Below are 22,706 nucleotides of genomic sequence, written 5' to 3' on the forward strand. Positions count from 1 at the left end.
TTGAAAAATTTGAATTTTGACATTTATTTGGTTTCAAATTTGCCGCTCTTGAAATGCACCTGCTGTTGATGGAGTGCACCACGGGGGGGACGCTAGCGTCCCACCTAGCCCATAGAGGTTAAGAGAACTCCTAAACTTAACCCTAACCATCACCTGAAGCATAGCTAATATTGACAGCTAGCTAATGTTAGCCACCTTGCCACCTAGCTAGAATTCATAAAATATTGTACGTTTGGCGAATTCGTAACATATAATGCGAATTGTAACTCGTAACATATCATACAAAATGGGTGATGGACATCAACAAATGAATAGATATGAAACACAACGTATCCTACTAAATTGAGTGTCACAGATTTACATACAGATTAATATGAAATGCTCTGAGACCAGGTTGACGATTCTGGAATATCCTATTAATTAGTTGGTATGGTAAAGAGATTCCTGTCTGAAGGAAATACCCCAGGAGTACCCATGTGGAAGAAACATGGAGAGAATATTATAGTAGAAGGTGAAGAAGATTAGTAGTACTTTTGGCTAGTACTTCTACTACATAGTACTTCTACTTCCTAGTACTTCTACTACCTAGTACTTCTACTTCCTAGTACTTCTACTACCTAGTACTTCTACTACCTAGTACTTCTACTTCCTAGTATTTCTACTACCTAGTACTTCTACTTTCTAGTACTTCTACTACCTAGTACTTCTACTACCTAGTACTTCTACTTTCTAGTACTTCTACTTCCTAGTACTTCTACTACCTAGTACTTCTACTACCTAGTACTTCTACTTTCTAGTACTTCTACTACCTAGTACTTCTACTACCTAGTACTTCTACTGTACTTTACCTGAGGCAGGGCCTGCATGACCGTGTCCAGCAACGCTCTCATCCCCACTGCCATCTTCAGTAGCTTCAGCACTGGCGACACACACACACACACACACACACACACACACACACACACACACACACACACACACACACACACACACACACACACACACACACACACACACACACACACACAGAAGAAATAATTACATTTTGGGAATAACTGTAGTAAAATATATTCGGTGAGGTACTAATGGAAGTTGGGCTCTGTGATGATGTCACTGACAGGGCGCTGGAGGAGGAGGAGGAGGAGGAGACAAGGTTAATTGGTAACAGTGGAGGACGGCCACTACATTAATGAAAGAAAAGTCTGTTTGAAGTTGACAAATAATCCAGAGGAGCAGGCCTCTACACACACACACACGCACACACGCACACACACGCACATGCACACACGCACACACACACACCTTGAGCAGGTGTTAGAGTCCCGTGTGACAATAATCAACAAGGACTTGAACCGCTAGATCTTTCATTACACACAGTCAGACTGAACAGATGAGCTTCTCTACCTCCTCTCTCATCCCTCTCTCATCATTCACTACTTTCCTCTACATCTCCTCGTCCTCTACCTCGTTTTACCATCCTCCTCTCTTTCTAATTCTTCTCCTTTCTGTAAACAGGCAGTAAACCTCTGTCCCTTCCCCCTTCTGTAAACAGGCAGCAATCCTCTGTCCCTGTCTCCTTCCTGTAAACAGGCAGTAATCCTCTGTCCCTGTCTCCTTCCTGTAAACAGGCAGTAATCCTCTGTCCCTGTCTCCTTACTGTAAACAGGCAGTAATCCTCTGTCCCTGTCTCCTTCCTGTAAACAGGCAGTAATCCTCTGTCCCTGTCGCCTTCCTGTAAACAGGCAGTAATCCTCTGTCCCTGTCTCCTTCCTGTAAACAGGCAGTAATCCTCTGTCCCTGTCGCCTTCCTGTAAACAGGCAGTAATCCTCTGTCCCTGTCTCCTTCCTGTAAACAGGCAGTAATCCTCTGTCCCTGTCTCCTTCCTGTAAACAGGCAGTAATCCTCTGTCCCTGTCTCCTTCCTGTAAACAGGCAGTAATCCTCTGTCCCTGTCGCCTTCCTGTAAACAGGCAGTAATCCTCTGTCCCTGGTCTCCTTCCTGTAAACAGGCAGTAATCCTCTGTCCCTGTCTCCTTCCTGTAAACAGGCAGTAATCAGAGAAGCAGATGAGCAGTGCTGCCTCTTACTACTATGTTTCTTTCCATATATCAGGATTTATGACTTTATTAGGATCCCTGTTAGCTGCTGCAAAAGCAGCAAATAGTCTTCCTGGGGTCCACATTTCTCCTTCCACTATGTTTTCTCTATCCAGCTCACCAACCGTCCCCTTCAGTCCCTCCCAGTCTGTCTCCCTGAGCTCACCGACCGTCCCCTTCAGTCCCTCCCAGTCTGTCTCCCTGAGCTCACCACCTGTCCCGTCCTGTCCCTCCCAGTCTGTCTCCCTGAGCTCACCGACCGTCCCCTTCAGTCCCTCCCAGTCTGTCTCCCTGAGCTCATCACCTGTCCCCTCCTGTCCCTCCCAGTCTGTCTCCCTGAGCTCACCACCTGTCCCCTCCTGTCCCTCCCAGTCTGTCTCCCTGAGCTCACCGACCGTCCCCTCCTGTCCCTCGCAGTCTGTCTCTCTGAGCTCACCGACCGTCCCCTCCTTTCCCTCCCAGTCTGTCTCCCTGAGCTCACCAACCGTCCCCTTCAGTCCCTCCCAGTCTGTCTCCCTGAGCACACCGACCGTCCTTTTCAGTCCCTCCCAGTCTGTCTCTCTGAGCTGACCGACCGTCCCCTTCAGTCCCTCCCAGTCTGTCTCTCTGAGCTCACCACCTGTCCTCTCCTGTCCCTCCCAGTCTGTCTCTCTGAGCTCACCACCTGTCCCCTCCTGTCCCTCCCAGTCTGTCTCTCTGAGCTCACTACCTGTCCCCTCCTGTCCTTCCCAGTCTGTCTCCCTGAGCTCACCACCTGTCCCCTCCTGTCCCTCCCAGTCTGTCTCTCTGAGATCACCACCTGTCCCCTCCTGTCCCTCCCAGTCTGTCTCTCTGAGCTCACCACCTGTCCCCTCCTGTCCCTCCCAGTCTGTCTCTCTGAGCTCACCACCTGTCCCCTCCTGTCCCTCCCAGTCTGTCTCTCTGAGCTCACCGACCGTCCCCTTCAGTCCCTCCCAGTCTGTCTCTCTGAGCTCACCGACCGTCCCCTTCAGTCCCTCCCAGTCTGTCTCTCTGAGCTCACCACAGGTCCCCTCCTGTTCCTCCCAGTCTGTCTCCCTGAGCTCACCGACCGTCCCCTTAAGTCCCTCCCAGTCTGTCTCTCTGAGCTCACTACAGGTCCCCTCCTGTCCCTCCCAGTCTGTCTCTCTGAGCTCACCACCTGTCCCCCCCTGTCCCTCCCAGTCTGTCTCCCTGAGTACCCTTCCTCTCTGTCCTGTGTGTGTGAGATGGCTTTGTTCCCGGTGCCATCTGGTCTCTTCACACCTCTCCAGGGATGCTTTGGGGCCCGCCACACAAAAATGACAAAGAGGGGAAACCCTGGGATTTGCTGCTTTACAACCCGTATTAAAACAGAAGGATAGAAAAGGAGGAGGATTTAGTGAGTGTACTTATGTGTATATAGAGAAAAAGAGAGAGATAATGTGTGTGTGTGTGTGTGTGTGTGTGTGTGTGTGTGTGTGTGTGTGTGTGTGTGTGTGTGTGTGTGTGTGTGCGCATGTGTGTGTGTGTGAGCATGTGTGTGTGTGTGTGTGTGTGTGTCTGTGTGTGTGTGTCTGTGTGTGTGTGTGTGTGTGTGTGTGTGTGTGTGTGTGTGTGTGTGTGTGTGTGTGTGTGTGTGTCTCTGTGTGTGTGTGTGTGTCTCTGTGTGTGTGTGTGTGTGTGTGTGTGTGTGTGTGTGTGTGTGTGTGTGTGTCTACACCTCTTGCTATCCTCAGTACTCTCATGATCCTGATGATAGTAGGGTTGATGGGCAGGGATGCGTTGACCTCAATCTCCTCCAGAGTGATGCCCATGATGGACAGCAACACTATGGCCAGATCCAGCTGGTTCCACCTACAACCCACACACACACACACGCACGCACGCGCGCACACACGCACACGCACACACACACACATATACAGGTCATGTTATATACACACATACAGGTCATGTTATATACACACATACAGGTCATGTTATACACACATACAGGTCATGTTATATACACACATACAGGTCATGTTATACACATACAGGTCATGTTATATACACACATACAGGTCATGTTATACACATATACAGGTCATGTTATACACACATACAGGTCATGTTATACACACATACAGGTTATGTTATACACACATACAGGTCATGTTATATACACACATACAGGTCATGTTATACACATACAGGTCATGTTATATACACACATACAGGTCATGTTATACACACATACAGGTCATGTTATACACACATACAGGTCATGTTATATACACACATACAGGTCATGTTATACACATATACAGGTCATGTTATACACACATACAGGTCATGTTATACACACATACAGGTTATGTTATACACACATACAGGTCATGTTATATACACACATACAGGTCATGTTATACACACATACAGGTTATGTTATACACACATACAGGTCATGTTATATACACACATACAGGTCATGTTATACACACATACAGGTCATGTTATATACACACATACAGGTCATGTTATACACATACAGGTCATGTTATATACACACATACAGGTCATGTTATACACACATACAGGTCATGTTATACACACATACAGGTCATGTTATATACACACATACAGGTCATGTTATACACACATACAGGTCATGTTATATACACACATACAGGTCATGTTATACACACATACAGGTCATGTTATACACACATACAGGTCATGTTATACACACATACAGGTCATGTTATACACACATACAGGTTATGTTATACACACATACAGGTCATGTTATACACACATACAGGTCATGTTATACACACATACAGGTCATGTTATACACACATACAGGTCATGTTATACACACACCAATAACACATAGTCAGGTAGCATACACAGGTAGAACATTTTAGAATACCCCAGGCCTTGGGAGGTCTTAAAGGAGTGTGTGAGACAATCCAAGGGTCTGTCAGAGGACCTGGGCCATCTAAGATTTCATTACAGCAAAGGTCTGAAGTAACATGGTGAGACAAATCACTGATACACTCTCTCACCGAGAGAGAGATGCGATGACTGTAGATGATGGCAGGACTGAAACCATAAAGATCATTGTGAACATGCTGCTCCAAGCCGAGCAGAACTGTTGATGAGAGCACAATGTGGAAACGTTTTTCCACTTCTGCTCCATCAATGTGTGTGAATGTGGTCCAACCCGTAAACCCCCTGCCATTGTCAAGCATGTCTGCTAATCCATCATATTTCTCTTCATCTGCCAGGGTCCAGTGTGTGTGTGTGTGTGTGTGTGTGTGTGTGTGTGTGTGTGTGTGTGTGTGTGTGTGTGTGTGTGTGTGTGTGTGTGTGTGTGTGTGTGTGTGCACATGTAGTAGAAAATTAGAGGGAGTGAAGAAGATGTGTCTAGCGCCTTGCTGATGCCAACCTGGCATGTTGTATTCAATATGGCATTGTCTGGATGGATGGCTGTATATTTGAGAGAGAGAGAGAGAGAGAGAGAGAGAGAGAGCCACACCATTGCCATGGCAATCTCCAGGACGGGACATTCCCACAGACCCTGTCAGCATGGACACGGTTTGAGGTGTGAAGACTGATGAAGCTTGAATCGACAAACTAATGTTACTGTGTGAATTAAATTACTGTGTTTGGTTTGAAATTTGATATGTCTTTATTGCATTGTTTTCTGATTGATGTATTTGAAAGTGCCAGCAGCATAACACCCTGCAGCCCACTGCTGACTTGCCTCTGTAGCTAGGAAGAGTTGGTCCAGTAGGAGACACTCTGGTCTGATAAAATAGCCCAATGTCCCAGGGCAGTGATTGGGGACATTGCCCTTAGTAAGGCGCTGTCATTCCGATGGGACGTTGAACAGGTGTCCTAACTCTCTGTGGTCACTAAAGATCCCATGGCACTTATCATAAGAGTAGGGGTGTTAACCCTGGTGTCCTGATTACATTCCCAATCTGGCCCTCATACCATCATGGCCACCTAATCATCTTCAGCTTCCAATTGGCTCATTCCTCTCCCCTGTAACTATACCTCAGGTCGTTGCTGTAAATGACATGTTCTCAGTCAACTTAACTGGTAAAATAAATAAATTAAAACGTTTCTGGATTTAAATTGTATGTTGGGTTTCTTGGTTACCAGTCACATTCCTGTTGTTTGGTCATACCATTCAAAAGGAGTTGACTAGATCAGAATCTGGGTGTGTTGTTCCTGCCTTTTGTTTTCACTAGAAAAGTGCAAAGAAAAGTCAATTCAGGTTGTTTTGCCCGTTACAACGGGCAAAACGAGTGACATAAGCGACTTGAGCGTGGTACAATCGCCGGTGCCAAGCGCATCGGTTTCACTATCTCAGAAATGGACGGCCTCCTGGGCTTTCACGACGGTGTCTAGAGTTGATCGCTTATGGGCCTATAGCATTTATCCACATAATGGTGGACTGAGATTGATGAATGTAGTTTATTATTATTAAACACAATTTCAACCTCAACTATGTTCAGTGGGAAGCCAAGGATTTTAAAGCTACGATATCGTCTGAGGCACTGTGTTTTACGAGCCTTTAACAAGGCAGTTTGTATTCATAAAGCCCTAACAGAGAGAGCTTTCCACCGCTGCACCTTTTTCCTACAACACACTAACTCACACACACACACACACACACACACACACACACACACACACACACACACACACACACACACACACACACACACACACACACACACACACACACACACACACATCGCTGCTTCGCCTGAACTCTTCTGAAGGGGTTATCTCTGGACCCATAATCACCAGAGTGCTGAATTAGGATCAGGTCCCCCTGTCTATATAATCATATTCATTCTAAACTAAAAAGAAAAACTGATCCTAGACCATCACTCCTACTCTGAGACAAAGTGTGACCTCTGACCTGTCCTTGAAGAAGCGTCGGAAGCCGAAGGCCACCAGCTTGAAGACAGACTCCAGGACGAAGACGAGGGTGAAGATGTAGTTACAGATCCTCAGTGCCTCATCCAACTCCTGGAGAGCGAGAGGGAGGGAGGGAGGGAGGGAGGGAGGGAGGGAGGGAGGGAGGGAGGGAGGGAGGGAGGGAGGAATGGAAGGAGAGGAAGGGGGGAGGAGATGGAGGGAGGATTAGTATTACAATATTCCATAGCTTGCCGTTATTATTGTCTCTCTCCTCTGACGTCTCACTCTCCCAGAATAACCCATTTCCCAGAGTAATATTCTCCACACCACCATCCCACTCTCTCCCTCTCCTCTACCTCCCCCTCTCCTTCTCTCTGAAAAGGCTAACAGTATGAAAGTGTCTTGGAGCCTGGGGGAATTAACGATGCCCTTCTCACTTTTCCTAGTAGGCATGTGGTTAGAAGATCAGACAACTAACTCTACAGAGATTTACTGACTCATCTGGCCACCCACTCCTCCTTACCCTCATCTCCCTCTCTCTCTTTCTCTCTCTCTCTCTACCACCCTCATCTCTCTTTCTCTCTGTCTCTACCACCCTCATCTCTCTCTCTGTCTCTACCACCCTCATCTCTCTCTCTGTCTCTCTCTACCACCCTCATCTCTCTCTCTCTGTCTCTACTACCCTCATCTCTCTCTCTGTCTCTCACTACCACCCCCATCTCTCTCTCTCTGTCTCTCTCTACCACCCTCATCTCTCTCTCTCTCTGTCTCTACCACCCTCATCTCTCTCTCTGTCTCTACCACCCTCATCTCTCTCTCTCTCTGTCTCTCTCTACCACCCTCATCTCTCTCTCTCTCTGTCTCTCTCTACCACCCTCATCTCTCTCTCTGTCTCTCTCTACCACCCTCATCTCTCTCTCTCTCTGTCTCTCTCTACCACCCTCATCTCTCTCTCTCTCTGTCTCTCTCTACCACCCTCATCTCTCTCTCTCTCTGTCTCTCTCTCTACCACCCTCATCTCTCTGTCACTCTCTCTACCAACCTCATCACTCTCTCTGTCTCTACCACCCTCATCTCTGTCTGTCTCTCTCTACCACCCTCTTCTCTCTCTGTCTCTCTCTACCACCCTCATCTCTGTCTGTCTCTCTCTACCACCCTCATCTCTCTCTCTGTCTCTCTCTACCACCCTCATCTCTCTCTCTGTCTCTCTCTACCACCCTCATCTCTCTCTTCTTTGGTCTTTCTCTCTATGTCTCTTTCTCTCTCTATGTCTCTCTCTCTTTCTCAACCTCCTCTCTCTCTCTTTCCATCTTGTTTAAATGCATGGACTGGACAGATGGTAATTTCACAAAAAAACAAAGCTGTTTTCATCACGAATCACCGTGCAGCTGATCTGATAATAAACAATTACAATTCTTCGAGACATCATTTGCGTGGGAGTTTAGTTCATGTTTTGCTTTCTGCTGTATTACTTTACGTAATGTGGAGCAGATCCCTTTAAGAACTAAAGGAACTTTTCTCATTTGCATTTGTGCTGCCAAACAAACTACAAATCCCAGAGCAATGATCTTGGACCATGTGGAATGAATACTGGACGAGCAGCCATCTTGGTGCATGCTGTCCAAGATGCCATGGCGATAACTAACGGACTACAAATCAACAAAGAAACCATCATTGCTCAGGTCCTACCTTGGGCTGCTGGTAGTGTTCCATCGCCATGGTGATGACATTGAGTCCAATGACAACGGTAATGAAGAGATCCAGATACTGGGAGGTACACATGTTGTGGATCAGGAGACGTGTGGGGGAGTAATCCGAGTAGTAAGGCTTACTCTGAGCTTCTGTTGGAAGGGGGGAGTAAGAGAGGGGAGGTCGGGGAGGTAGGTGGGGGGGGGGGGGGGGGGTCATAGGGTGAGATAGGGAGTAGTGTACTGGACATATTGGAGAGAAAGGTGTCGAGAGGTCGACACCAGCAGCCCACAGGTCTCAAGAGAGAGAATAGTGTCAGTTAAAGGAAAGCAGAGAGCATACACACCCATACTGACTTATACCATCACAACATTACAGAGAGAGGCAGAGAGAGAGGCAGAGAGAGAGGCAGAGAGAAAGGCAGAGAGAGAGGCAGAGGGAGATGCAGAGAGAGAGACAGAGAGAGAGGCAGAGAGAGATGCAGAGAGAGAGGCAGAGAGAGATGCAGAGAGAGAGGCAAATGAAAGCTAGATAGAGAGAGAGAAGAGAATAAAAAAAGCAATGAGCAGAGAAGGAGAGGTATAGAAAGAGAGGTATAGAAAGAGAGGTATAGAAGGAGAGGTATAGATAGAGAGGTATAGATAGAGAGGCATAGATAGAGAGGTATAGATAGAGAGGTATAGATAGAGAGGTATAGATAGAGAGCTATAGAAGGAGAGGAAAGAGGTAGAGGAAGACACAGAGAGAGTGGAATGAGAGATGGAGAGAAAACAAGGGAGAGAGAGAGAGATGGAGAGAAGCACAGTGTTCCCGGGCCCAGCTCCCCTGTGGCTGCCAACCATGACTAACAAAATCAGAGCTGCTCTCCTCTGATCAATAAAGATTCAAATGGACATCTCCCCTGAGAGAGCTTGATGGGAAATAAACAGTCTCGCCACTGCCCAAAGTGGTGTGTGTGTGTGTGCGTGTGTGCGTGGGTGCGTGCGCGTGTGTGTGTGCTTGAAGAGACTGGAGTTGGGAAGAAGGAGGTTATTTTGGTGCATTGTGAGGCTGCAGGGAGCTGGTAATGAATGGTTAATCCATGTTCTCTCTCTCTTTCAATGCATCCTTTTTATTTTTTCTCTTCTGCCGTATCTTCAGGCATCTCTCCCTCTTTAATTTTCTTTCCTTCTTTCTCATAAGGACTATAACAACAAAAAGGACAGTTCAGTATACCTTAGTACATCAGGTACAGGTTTCATACCCATTTATCACTTCTCCTCATTTTATCCATCCATCCATAAACGGAAGAGGAAAGAGGATGAGAGAGGGGGAGAGGAGGGAGTCTCCCTATCAGTCTCTGTCCTCATCCCTCTTTCGTCAGTGAAAGAGAGAGAGAACAATATGAGGGGAGAGGACAGGACAGCATGGGCCTGCAAACACACACACACACACACACACACACACACACACACACACACACACACACACACACACACACACACACACACACACACACATGTGCACAGCCTGATTCCCTCAGGTGCTGTTCAGCTCTCCCTCATCCCAAACCTCAGGTGCTGTTCAGCTCTCCCTCATCCCAAACCTCAGGTGCTGTTCAGCTCTCCCTCATCCCAAACCTCAGGTGCTGTTCAGCTCTCCCTCATCCCAAACCTCAGGTGCTGTTCAGCGCTCCCTCATCCCAAACCTCAGGTGCTGTTCAGCTCTCCCTCATCCCAAACCTCAGGTGCTGTTCAGCTCTCCCTCATCCCAAACCTCAGGTGCTGTTCAGCTCTCCCTCATCCCAAACCTCAGGTGCTGTTCAGATCTCCCTCATCCTAAATCTACTTGCGTGTGAAGCTCTCTCTTGTTCTGTCTACCTGGGTCATTGCTTTATCGTACATTTCTTGTACAACACGCAGACCCATTACAATTTAAACTAGTGCAGTGAACCCACTGGTGCAAACGTTGTGGCAGTGAAATGTCATGGGAAACTGCTAAGCTGCTGCAGTTTTGCTGCAGGACCTAACACTTTATTTTAACGGGCCGTACTAGAGGGTCGATAGATGAAACTGAGGGCACAGTTCACTGAGCATCCGTTGCTGTACCTTGGGAGGACTGTTGACATAATGCCCAATTCTCATAGGTTGAAAACCCTACACTGAGAGAGGAAGGAGAGAGAGAGAATGAGAGAGATGGACCTTGTGTAAGTACTGCCCTGAGAGAGGGAGCGGTAGAACGAGAAATATGGCTGGGGGGGCAGAACCTTTTCCTCTTGGCTCAGGCCCGGCTCTGCCACAGGGGGGAGAAATGAAGGGAGAGAGGAGAGGTGAGGTGAGAGTAGAGAGGGCCAAATTACACTACTGCTACTCCAACTTTCTCTATCTGGAGGGAGAAAGAACTGAGCAGCACTTAGAGGGAGAATTGATCTTACTGGCACAGACTGACACTGTGATGTCATGCCAAACCAATGAGTCAAGATTACGTCTGTATTAGCTTTCGCCAAATCAGCTTGAAAGACTTGTAAAAGTGTGTGTGTGTGTCTGTTTGTATGTGCGCAGTGCGTGTGCGTGTTTGTGTGCACATTGCAGGGGTGTAAGGTAAAGAGAACTGAGACAAGAGGAAAGTGAAGAAGTGAGGTGTGAATAAACTTCAGCATCTCTCTCTCTCTCTCTCTCTCTCACATAACATTACATAAACATTCAACAGACCCTCGACCACTCTTCCAACCCAAGGGGCCTTAGACCTATGTGGTCCGCTAATGGGGAGCATCTGCTAAATGACTAGCCTGTAGCATGTTAAACTGAATGTCCATGTTGGTGCCCTGTGTGAGGAATGTTGGATACCCTACACGTTGGTGCCCCATGAAAGGATATCGGAAAAAAATGTATTTATACTTCAAGAGGGAATTAAATGGTTTTTTTTTACATTTTGACATATACATGAAGCTATTTTACTCTTGGGAGAACTAAGACCCCTTTAGCTGAAAGCATTGGTGAATCATTAAACATCATGACCGACATAAAAAGATAATTAGTTAGGAAAGAGCACCAATATTAAAAACCAGTCCAAAAACAACCTCTTAGCCCCTTACCACACATTACCTACATCCATCCGATTCTTTGAAGTCTACAAAACAAGACTTAACAGAGGTTAGGGTGAGGAACTAGGAGTTGTTTTTGGACTGAGCCACACTCAGTAACTTCAGGAAGACAAGGCTCGGTTGGGAAATACAGACACACTGAATTCCCTGGCACAGCACGAGGGGTTTAGTTTCAAAGTGTGAGTGGGCTTTGATTGGGTTGGAGTGAATAAATGTCTGTGAATGGGGTTGAATGTCTGTGTATGGGGGTTGGATGTCTGTGTATGGGGGTTGGATGTCTGTGTATGGGGTTGGATGTCTGTGTATGGGGTTGGATGTCTGTGAATGGGGTTGGATGTCTGTGTATAGGGGTTGGATGTCTGTGTATAGGGTTGGATGTCTGTGTATGGGGTTGGATGCCTGTGTATGGGGGTTGGATGTCTGTGTATGGGGTTGGATGTCTGTATATGGGCTTGGATGTCTGTGTATGGGGGTTGGATGTCTGTGTATGGGGGTTGGATGTCTGTGTATGGGGTTGGATGTCTGTGTATGGGGTTGGATGTCTGTGTATGGGGTTGGATGTCTGTGTATGGGGTTGGATGTCTGTGTATGGGGTTGGATGTCTGTGAATGGGGTTGGATGTCTGTGTATAGGGGTTGGATGTCTGTGTATGGGGGTTGGATGTCTGTGTATGGTGGTTGGATGTCTGTGTATGGGGGTTGGATGTCTGTGTATGGGGTTGGATGTCTGTGTATGGGGTTGGATGTCTGTGTATGGGGGTTGGATGTCTGTGTATGGGGGTTGGATGTCTGTGTATGGGGGTTGGATGTCTGTGTATGGGGTTGGATGTCTGTGTATGGGGGTTGGATGTCTGTGTATGGGGTTGGATGTCTGTGTATGGGGTTGGATGTCTGTGAATAGGGGTTAGATGTATGTGTATGGGGTTGGATGTCTGTGTATGGGGTTGGATGTCTGTGTATGGGGGTTGGATGTCTGTGTATGGGGGTTGGATGTCTGTGTATGGGGTTGGATGTCTGTGTATGGGGGTTGGATGTCTGTGTATGGGGTTGGATGTCTGTGTATGGGGTTGGATGTCTGTGAATGGGGTTGGATGTCTGTGTATAGGGGTTGGATGTCTGTGTATAGGGGTTGGATGTCTGTGTATGGGGTTGGATGTCTGTGTTTGGGGTTGGATGTCTGTGTATGGGGGTTGGATGTCTGTGTATGGGGTTGGATGTCTGTGTATGGGGTTGGATGTCTGTGTATGGGGGTTGGATGTCTGTGTATGGGGGTTGGATGTCTGTGTATGGGGTTGGATGTCTGTGTATGGGGTTGGATGTCTGTGTATGGGGTTGGATGTCCGTGTATGGGGTTGGATGTCTGTGAATGAGGTTGGATGTCTGTGTATGGGGGTTGGATGTCTGTGAATAGGGGTTAGATGTATGTGTATGGGGTTGGATGTCTGTGTATGGGGTTGGATGTCTGTGTATGGGGGTTGGATGTCTGTGTATGGGGTTGGATGTCTGTGTATGGGGTTGGATGTCTGTGTATGGGGGTTGGATGTCTGTGTATGGGGTTGGATGTCTGTGTATGGGGTTGGATGTCTGTGTATGGGGGTTGGATGTCTGTGTATGGGGTTGGATGTCTGTGTATGGGGTTGGATGTCTGTGAATGGGGTTGGATGTCTGTGTATGGGGGTTGGATGTCTGTGAATAGGGGTTAGATGTCTGTGTATGGGGTTGGATGTCTGTGTATGGGGTTGGATGTCTGTGTATGGGGTTGGATGTCTGTGTATGGGGGTTGGATGTCTGTGTATGGGGGTTGGATGTCTGTGTATGGGGTTGGATGTCTGTGTATGGGGTTGGATGTCTGTGTATGGGGTTGGATGTCCGTGTATGGGGTTGGATGTCTGTGAATGAGGTTGGATGTCTGTGTATGGGGGTTGGATGTCTGTGAATAGGGGTTAGATGTATGTGTATGGGGTTGGATGTCTGTGTATGGGGTTGGATGTCTGTGTATGGGGGTTGGATGTCTGTGTATGGGGTTGGATGTCTGTGTATGGGGTTGGATGTCTGTGTATGGGGGTTGGATGTCTGTGTATGGGGTTGGATGTCTGTGTATGGGGTTGGATGTCTGTGTATGGGGGTTGGATGTCTGTGTATGGGGTTGGATGTCTGTGTATGGGGTTGGATGTCTGTGAATGGGGTTGGATGTCTGTGTATGGGGGTTGGATGTCTGTGAATAGGGGTTAGATGTCTGTGTATGGGGTTGGATGTCTGTGTATGGGGTTGGATGTCTGTGTATGGGGGTTGGATGTCTGTGTATGGGGGTTGGATGTCTGTGTATGGGGTTGGATGTCTGTGTATGGGGGTTGGATGTCTGTGTATGGGGGTTGGTTGTCTGTGTATGGGGGTTGGATGTCTGTGTATGAGATTTGTAACACAGTGGAACTATGTGCTGAAATGTGAAATGACCGATAGGTTTCAATGTTCAATATTCAATCAAGCGATAGATGGTGCCATATCGTGGATTGTGGTTTCGTAATTGCACTATTAGGATGTGACAGTGGAGTAAAACTATATGAATGCTCTCGCTTCTGATGATTGGTCAGGTGAAGCTGAGACCTGTGGAAGAGAGATGATTGGTCAGGTGAAACAGACCTGTGGTATTGAGATGATTGGAGTAAAGGCATTAAGATCAGTCACAATGTTACAGCCAGGACCATTTCCTCTAACCAGGTCAAAGGTTAAGATGATTGTGGTGGTCAGATACAAGAGGTCAAAAAGCCTAGTTACAATATCATTAAGGTCATTTTTTTATATATTTAACAAGGCAAGCCAGTCAAGAACAAATTCTTATTCACAACAACAGCCTACCCTGGACCAATTGTGCGCTGCCCATGGGACTCCAAATCACAGCCGGATGTGATGCAGCCTGGATTTGAACCAGGTACTGCAGTGTCTTAGACCACTGTGCCACTCAGGACCCCTGAGTTATACTTTGATAGGATTTGTGACTGATTTTACACCCCTGTCCTTTAATTAATGGATCCACGGGTTGGTTCACATTAAGAGTCGATGTGTGCTGGGTTAACATGTTGTACTGGTTGATTGCAGCACAAGGTCATATCAAAGTCAAGGGTTAATATCAAGTGAAATTACATTGTATCCAATTATGTATGAATCATTTTGGGATTTTTAAGATCCAGCAAACCTTGAGTCAAAACGTTAAATAAAAAATATACAGGGAAATAAGAAAATATTCTGCACCAGTGACAAAAAGAAGAAACTGAAAAAAAGAAACGAAAAATAAAAGTTCAGGATGGTGAGAAAAGAGGAGAAACAGAGGAGTTTGAGGGGTCCAGAAGAAAGAGGTAGGGAAAGAATAATGTGAAAGGGCTTGGCAAGTTATACACACACACACACACACACACACGCATACACGAAAAACACCCAAAGAAACACACGAGTTGTGCTGGTACACATGGTAGACTGACACGCACTTGTTTCTGAGTCTGACTTGAGCTGGAAGGACCAATTGGAATGGAGACTGGAATGGAGACCCGAATGGTGAAGGAAGGCGATTGGACAGCGGTGAGTGGAAGGCGGGGTTAACAGGGCGAGAGAATAATGGACAAATGACTGTATAAGTATGTCTTTCTCTCTGTCTTTCTCTCTGTCTTTCTCTCTGTCTTTCTCTCTGTGTTTCTCTCTCCTCTCTAATCTCTCTCTAATCTCTCTCTCTCTCTCTCTCTCTCTCTCTCTCTCTCTCTCTCTCTCTCGCTCTCTCTCTCTCTATATATATATATACACATATCTTCCGTTCTCCTTCTTTCATTATCTCTCTCTCTCTGTGTGGGGGCCAGAAAGGACACACTGTTCCTGGCTGCCACATTATATACAGCACCCTGCTGTCAACTTCTTCTGCCCTCCTCCCTCTCCCGCATTTCTCTCCCCGTCTCTCTCTGTCTCTCTCTCTCTCTCTCTCAATTCAATTCAATTCAAGGGGCTTTATTGGCATGAAACACATGTTAACATTGCCAAAGCAAGTGAAGTAGATAATATACAAAAGTGAAATAAACAATAAAAATGAACAGTAAACATTACACTCACTGAAGTTCCAAAAGAATAAAGACATTTCAAATGTCATATTATGTATATATACACTGTTGTAACGATGTGCAAATAGTTAAAGTACAAAAGGGAAAATAAATAAACATAAATATGGGTTGTATTTACAATGGTGTTTGTTATTCACTGGTTGCCCTTTTCTTGTGGCAACAGGTCACAAATCTTGCTGCTGTGATGGCACACTGTGGTATTTCACCCAGTAGATATGGGAGTTTATGAAAATAGGGTTTGTTTTCGAATTCTTTGTGAATCTGTGTAATCTGAGGGAAATATGTGTCTCTAATATGGTCATTCATTTGGCAGGAGGTTAGGAAGTGCAGCTCAGCTCTTTCTCTCTCTCTCTCTTTAATAATCTAGTGTTAATACGTATATTCCTACAGCAGAGGGAGAGGGAGGAGAAGAGGGATGGAACACTTCCGGTAGATTCATCTCTGTTAACACTGACCTAGATAGAGCAGGCTGCTGTGTGTGTATTGTGTGTGTGTGTGTGTGTGTGTGTACCTGATCAGGGGAGGAGTTGACACTCTTGTCCTAGCCATTTACTGTTTATCTCTTTGCAGATCAGTGGTAAAACACGTGGTGAACAGAACACGTGGTGAACAGAACACGTGGTGAACAGGTGGTGAACAGAACACGTGGTGAACAGGTGGTGAACAGAACAGGTGGTGAACAGAACACGTGGTGAACAGAACACATGGTGAACAGAACACGTGGTGAACAGAACACATGGTGAACAGAACACGTGGTGAACAGAACACGTGGTGAACAGGTGGTGAACAGAACACGTAGTGAACAGAACACGTGGTGAACAGAACACGTAGTGAACAGAACACGTGGTGAACAGAACACGTGGTGAACAGGTGGTGAACAGAACACGTGGTGAACAGAACACGTGGTGAACAGAACACATGGTGAACAGAACACATGATGAAGAGAACACGTGGTGAACAGGTGGTGAACAGAACACGTGGTGAACAGAACACGTGGTGAACAGGTGGTGAACAGAACACGTGGTGAACAGGTGGTGAACAGAACACGTGGTGAACAGAACACGTGGTGAACAGAACACGTGGTGAATGGAACACGTGGTGAACGGAACACGTGGTGAACAGAACACGTAGTGAACAGAACACGTGGTGAACAGAACACGTGGTGAACAGGTGGTGAACAGAACACGTGGTGAACAGAACATGTGGTGAACAGAGCACGTGGTGAATGGAACACGTGGTGAACAGAACACGTGGTGAACAGAACACATGGTGAACAGAACACGTGGTGAACAGAACACATGGTGAACAGAACACGTGGTGAACAGAACACGTGGTGAACAGGTGGTGAACAGAACACGTAGTGAACAGAACACGTGGTGAACAGAACACGTAGTGAACAGAACACGTGGTGAACAGAACACGTGGTGAACAGGTGGTGAACAGAACACGTGGTGAACAGAACACGTGGTGAACAGAACACATGGTGAACAGAACACATGGTGAAGAGAACACGTGGTGAACAGGTGGTGAACAGAACACGTGGTGAACAGGTGGTGAACAGAACACGTGGTGAACAGAACACGTGGTGAACAGGTGGTGAACAGAACACGTGGTGAACAGGTGGTGAACAGAACACGTGGTGAACAGAACACGTGGTGAACAGAACACGTGGTGAATGGAACACGTGGTGAACGGAACACGTGGTGAACAGAACACGTAGTGAACAGAACACGTGGTGAACAGAACACGTGGTGAACAGGTGGTGAACAGAACATGTGGTGAACAGAACATGTGGTGAACAGAGCACGTGGTGAATGGAACACGTGGTGAACAGAACACGTGGTGAACAGAACACGTGGTGAACAGGTGGTGAACAGAACACGTGGTGAACAGAACACGTGGTGAACAGAACACATGATGAACAGAACACGTGGTGAAGAGAACACGTGGTGAACAGGTGGTGAACAGAACACGTGGTGAACAGAACACGTGGTGAACAGGTGGTGAACAGAACACGTGGTGAACAGAACACTTGGTGAACAGGTGGTGAACAGAACACGTGGTGAACAGAACACGTGGTGAACAGGTGGTGAACAGAACACGTGGTGAACAGAACACGTGGTGAATGGAACACGTGGTGAACAGAACACATGGTGAAAAGAACACGTAGTGAACAGAACATGTGGTGAACAGAACACGTGGTGAACAGGTGGTGAACAGAACACGTGGTGAACAGAACACGTGGTGAACAGAACACGTGGTGAACAGGTGGTGAACAGAACACGTGGTGAACAGGTGGTGAACAGAACACGTGGTGAACAGAACACGTGGTGAACAGGTGGTGAACAGAACACGTGGTGAACAGGTGGTGAACAGAACAGGTGGTGAACAGAACACGTGGTGAACAGAACACGTGGTGAGCAGGTGGTGAACAGAACACGTGGTGAACAGAACACGTGGTGAACAGAACACGTGGTGAACAGGTGGTGAACAGAACACGTGGTGAACAGAACACGTGGTGAACAGAACACATGGTGAAGAGAACACGTGGTGAAGAGAACACGTGGTGAACAGGTGGTGAACAGAACACGTGGTGAACAGAACACGTGGTGAACAGGTGGTGAACAGAACACGTGGTGAACAGAACACGTGGAGAACAGAACACGTGGTGAACAGGTGGTGAACAGAACACGTGGTGAACAGAACACGTGGTGAACGGAACACGTGGTGAACAGAACACGTGGTGAACAGAACACGTAGTGAACAGAACACGTGGTGAACAGAACACGTGGTGAACAGGTGGTGAACAGAACACGTGGTGAACAGAACACGTGGTGAACAGAACACGTAGTGAACAGAACACGTGGTGAACAGAACATGTGGTGAATGGAACACGTGGTGAACAGAACACGTGGTGAACAGAACACGTGGTGAATGGAACACGTGGTGAACAGAACACGTGGTGAATGGAACACGTGGTGAACAGAACACGTGGTGAACAGAAGTCAGTTACTCTCTCCAGTGACCCCGTTATCATCTTGTGCGTACACTGAATGTACAAAACATCAAAAACACCTTCCTAATACTGAGTTGCACCTGGTCAGTCTGTGTCATGGAGCGAGCTGTGTGTATATTTCTCGTTACATCCTATGGTAAATATTATTTAAAAGGTTAAAGTAGTATTATACAGTTATGGTGCAGCTCAACAATCAGTCCTGTTAGGTAGGACGCAAAATGGCCGAATGCTACTTTTGTTCTTTTAAAGACACACACAAAGAAGGTGCATCTTCAGGGACCCATACTGAGCAGGTCTGAGAACAGCGTTTATCTCTTTGGGTTGTGAGACTGGGGAGAGTTAGAGGACATGACCCATCCTGAGCAGGTCTGAGTACAGCGTTTATCTCTTTGGGCTGTGAGACTGGGGAGAGTTAGAGGACATGACCCATCCTGAGCAGGTCTGAGAACAGCGTTTATCTCTTTGGGCTGTGAGACTGAGAGAGTTAGAGGACATGACCCATCCTGAGCAGGTCTGAGTACAGCGTTTATCTCTTTGGGCTGTGAGACTGGGGAGAGTTAGAGGACATGACCCATCCTGAGCAGGTCTGAGTACAGCGTTTATCTCTTTGGGCTGTGAGACTAGGGAGAGTTAGAGGCCATCTGTTACTGTGACACATTCACTCAACAAGCTGAGCACTCATAACTACACAGTCTCTCTCTCTTTCTCTCTCTCTCTCTCTCACTCACTCACTCACTCACTCACTCACTCACTCACTCACTCACTCACTCACTCACTCACTCACTCACTCACTCACTCACTCACTCACTCACTCACTCACTCACTCACTCACTCACTCACTCACTCACTCACTCACTCACTCACTCACTCACTCAATTCAATGGGCTTTATTGACATGGGAAACATATGTTTACATGGCCAAAGCAAGTGTTGTAGGTATGTGGTAGTGGAGTAGAGGCCTGAGGGCACACAGTGTGTTGTGAATTCTGTAATGAATGTTTTTAAAATTGTATAACTGCCTTAATTTTGCCAGACCCCAGGTAGAGTAGCTGCTGCCTTGGTAGCAGCTAATGGGGATCCATAATAAATACAATCCCAAATAGATAATACACAAAAGTGAAGAAAAAAAATTAACAGTAACATTACTCACAAAAGTTTTAGAGGAATAGAGACATTTCAAATTTGATATTATGGCTATGTACAGTACTGCTCTTTCTCACTCTCTGCTCTCTCCATCTCTGTCTGTCTGTCTGTCTGTCTGTCTGTCTGTCTGTCTGTCTGTCTGTCTGTCTGTCTGTCTGTCTGTCTGTCTGTCTGTCTGTCTGTCTGTCTGTCTGTCTGTCTGTCTGTCTGTCTGTCTGTCTGTCTGTCTGTCTGTCTGTCTCTCTGCTCCCTCTCTCTCTCTCCGTGTCTCTCCGTCTGTCTGTCTCTCTCTCTCTCCCCCTATTTGACTCTCCCTGTCTTTCTGATTCCCTCCCTCCACCTTTCCGTCTCCCTTTCTCCGTCTATACGGCTCACCACTAGGTAGGGGAGAATATCATAGTGCAGTCACCATAAGCCTCCCGTCTGTGTGCTGGTTAGGTAAAGTATAGATTGACCCAGTCAGGTCACCTGTGATACAAGTCAGAATTCGACGTCCATCCATTTCTGAGGACGTCGGGAGATGACGTGGAAACTGGCCACTAGGGGTAACAGTGAGCGCTGTAGGTTCTTCAAGTGGATTTTGATTTTGCTAGGGCACTGTGGACGGGATGTGGCATCTGTCTCTGATTCCAAAGGGCCAAAGGTTGCAAGTTCGAATCCAGCGATAGAAAGTTGTTTTTGAAATTTTTGTTTTAAGCCTATCCCACACTTTTTATTTTTATTTTACCTTTATTTAACTAAGCAAGTCACTTAAGAACAAATTCTTATTTACAATGACGGCCTACCCCGGCCATACCCGGACGATGCTGGGCCAATTGTGCGCTGCTCTATGGGACTCACGGTCTGTTATGATACAGCCTGGAATCAAACCAGGAACTGTAGTGGCGCCTCTAGCACTGAGATGCAGTGCCTTAGACCGCTGTGTGACTCGGGAGCCCCAAAAATATTTGTCGAAAAATATTTGTCCAACAATAGAAAGTTGTTTTTGAGATGCTTGTTTTAAGCCTATCCCAAACCTTAACCTTTACCTCAACCATTCAGTGTTAAAACCTAAACTTAACCCAAACCGTAACCCTTACCTTATCCATTCAGAGTTAATGCCTAAACTTAACCCAAACCTTAAAACTACAAAATTTGACATTTGAGAAACATCGATGAAGTGCAACCCCATCTCATCATCCTCACTTCCCTCCCTCCTCACATCTCCCTTTCTCCTCTCATCCCCTACACCGTGACTGACTCATGTCCATCTCTTTTTCTCTCCTCTCCCTTATCCCCTCTTTTATTTCCTTCCTCCTATCCTCCTCCCCTCCTCTCCTCCTCTACTATCCTCCTCTCCTCCTATCCTCCTCTACTATCCTCTTCTCCTCCTCTCCTATCCCCCTCTACTTTCCTCCTCTCCTCCTCTCCTCCTCTCCTCCTCTCCTCCTCTCCTCCTCTACTATCCTCTTCTTTCCTCTCTTCTCCTCTCCCCTCCTCTCTTATCCTCCTCTCCTCCTCCTCTCCTCCTTTACTATCCTCTACTATCCTCATCTCCTCCTCCTCTCCTCTCCTCCTCCTCTACTATCCTCTTCTTTCCTCCTCTCTTCTCCTCTCTCCTCCTCTACTATCCTCATCTCCTCCTCTACTATCCTCATCTCCTCCTCTCCTCCTCCTCTACTCTTTTACTATCCTCTTCTCCTCATCTCCTATCCTCCTCTCCTCCTCTACTATCCTCTTCTCCTCCTCTCCTATCCCCCTCTACTTTCCTCCTCTCCTCCTCTACTATCCTCTACTTTCCTCCTCTCCTCCTCTCCTCCTCTACTATCCTCATCCATCCTCCTCTCCTCCTCTACTATCCTCTTCTTTCCTCCTCTCTTCTCCTCTCTCCTCCTCTACTACCCTCCTCTCCTCCTCTTCTTTCCTCCTCTCTTCCCCTCTCTCCTCCTCTACTACCCTCCTCTCCTCCTCTTCTTTCCTCCTCTCTTCTCCTCCCTCCTCCTCTACTACCCTCCTCTCCTCCTCTTCTTTCCTCCTCTCTTCTCCTCTCTCCTCCTCTACTACCCTCCACTCCTCCTCTTCTTTCCTCCTCTCTTCTCCTCTCTCCTCCTCTGCTATCCTCCTCTCCTCCTTTTTTCCCCTCCAAAGTTGTTTGCGAAAAGAGGCAATTGCCAGGTTTAGCTAAAGAAAATGGTTTGCTGGCGTGTTAGATAATTAGACACACACACAAACGCACATGCATGCCTGCACACGCATATATACACACACACACCCTTTTGAGTACTCAGCGCTGACTTCCTTAATACAATTATACAGAAAAACAATAATACGCTGTGAGGGACATAATTGGGGTCGGCTTGTCGTGTCTGCCGTGTCTGCCTGCCTGCCGTGTCTGCCGTGCCTGCCTGCCTGCCGTGTCTGCCTGCCTGCCTGCCTGCCTGCCTGCCTGCCTGCCTGCCTGCCTGCCTGCCTGCCTGCCTGCCTGCCTGTCTGTCTCTCTCAGTGGATTTAATAGAAGTAGAACTACAGAGAGGAATGCTAAAATATTCGACCTCGATGTGTGGAGATATGACTGTAAACACAAGACAGGCTATGTGCACACTGCCCACAACATGAGGTAGAAACTAAGCTGCCAAATGTATGACCATATTAGAGACACATATTTCACTCAGATTACACAGATCCACAAAGAATTCGAAA

The 22,706-nt window shown here is 46.9% G+C and overlaps 1 protein-coding gene across 1 annotated transcript in view; it reads right to left on the reverse strand.

Moving 5' to 3' along the window:
* The window catches only part of LOC106578905 (voltage-dependent T-type calcium channel subunit alpha-1G), a 252,055-nt gene that overhangs the window by 23,345 nt on the left and 206,004 nt on the right, over positions 1-22,706 (reverse strand). Inside the window, exons 24-27 of the mRNA XM_045702368.1 lie at positions 8,688-8,839; positions 7,000-7,109; positions 3,796-3,929; positions 849-919 (exon numbers count right to left, since the gene is read on the reverse strand). Of these exons, the coding sequence (XP_045558324.1) occupies positions 849-919; positions 3,796-3,929; positions 7,000-7,109; positions 8,688-8,839 (467 nt within the window). The remainder of the gene's footprint in view (positions 1-848; positions 920-3,795; positions 3,930-6,999; positions 7,110-8,687; positions 8,840-22,706) is intronic.

This window comes from Salmo salar, chromosome ssa19 (assembly GCF_905237065.1).
Source record: "Salmo salar chromosome ssa19, Ssal_v3.1, whole genome shotgun sequence".
In the NCBI taxonomy this organism is placed as follows: domain Eukaryota; kingdom Metazoa; phylum Chordata; class Actinopteri; order Salmoniformes; family Salmonidae; genus Salmo; species Salmo salar.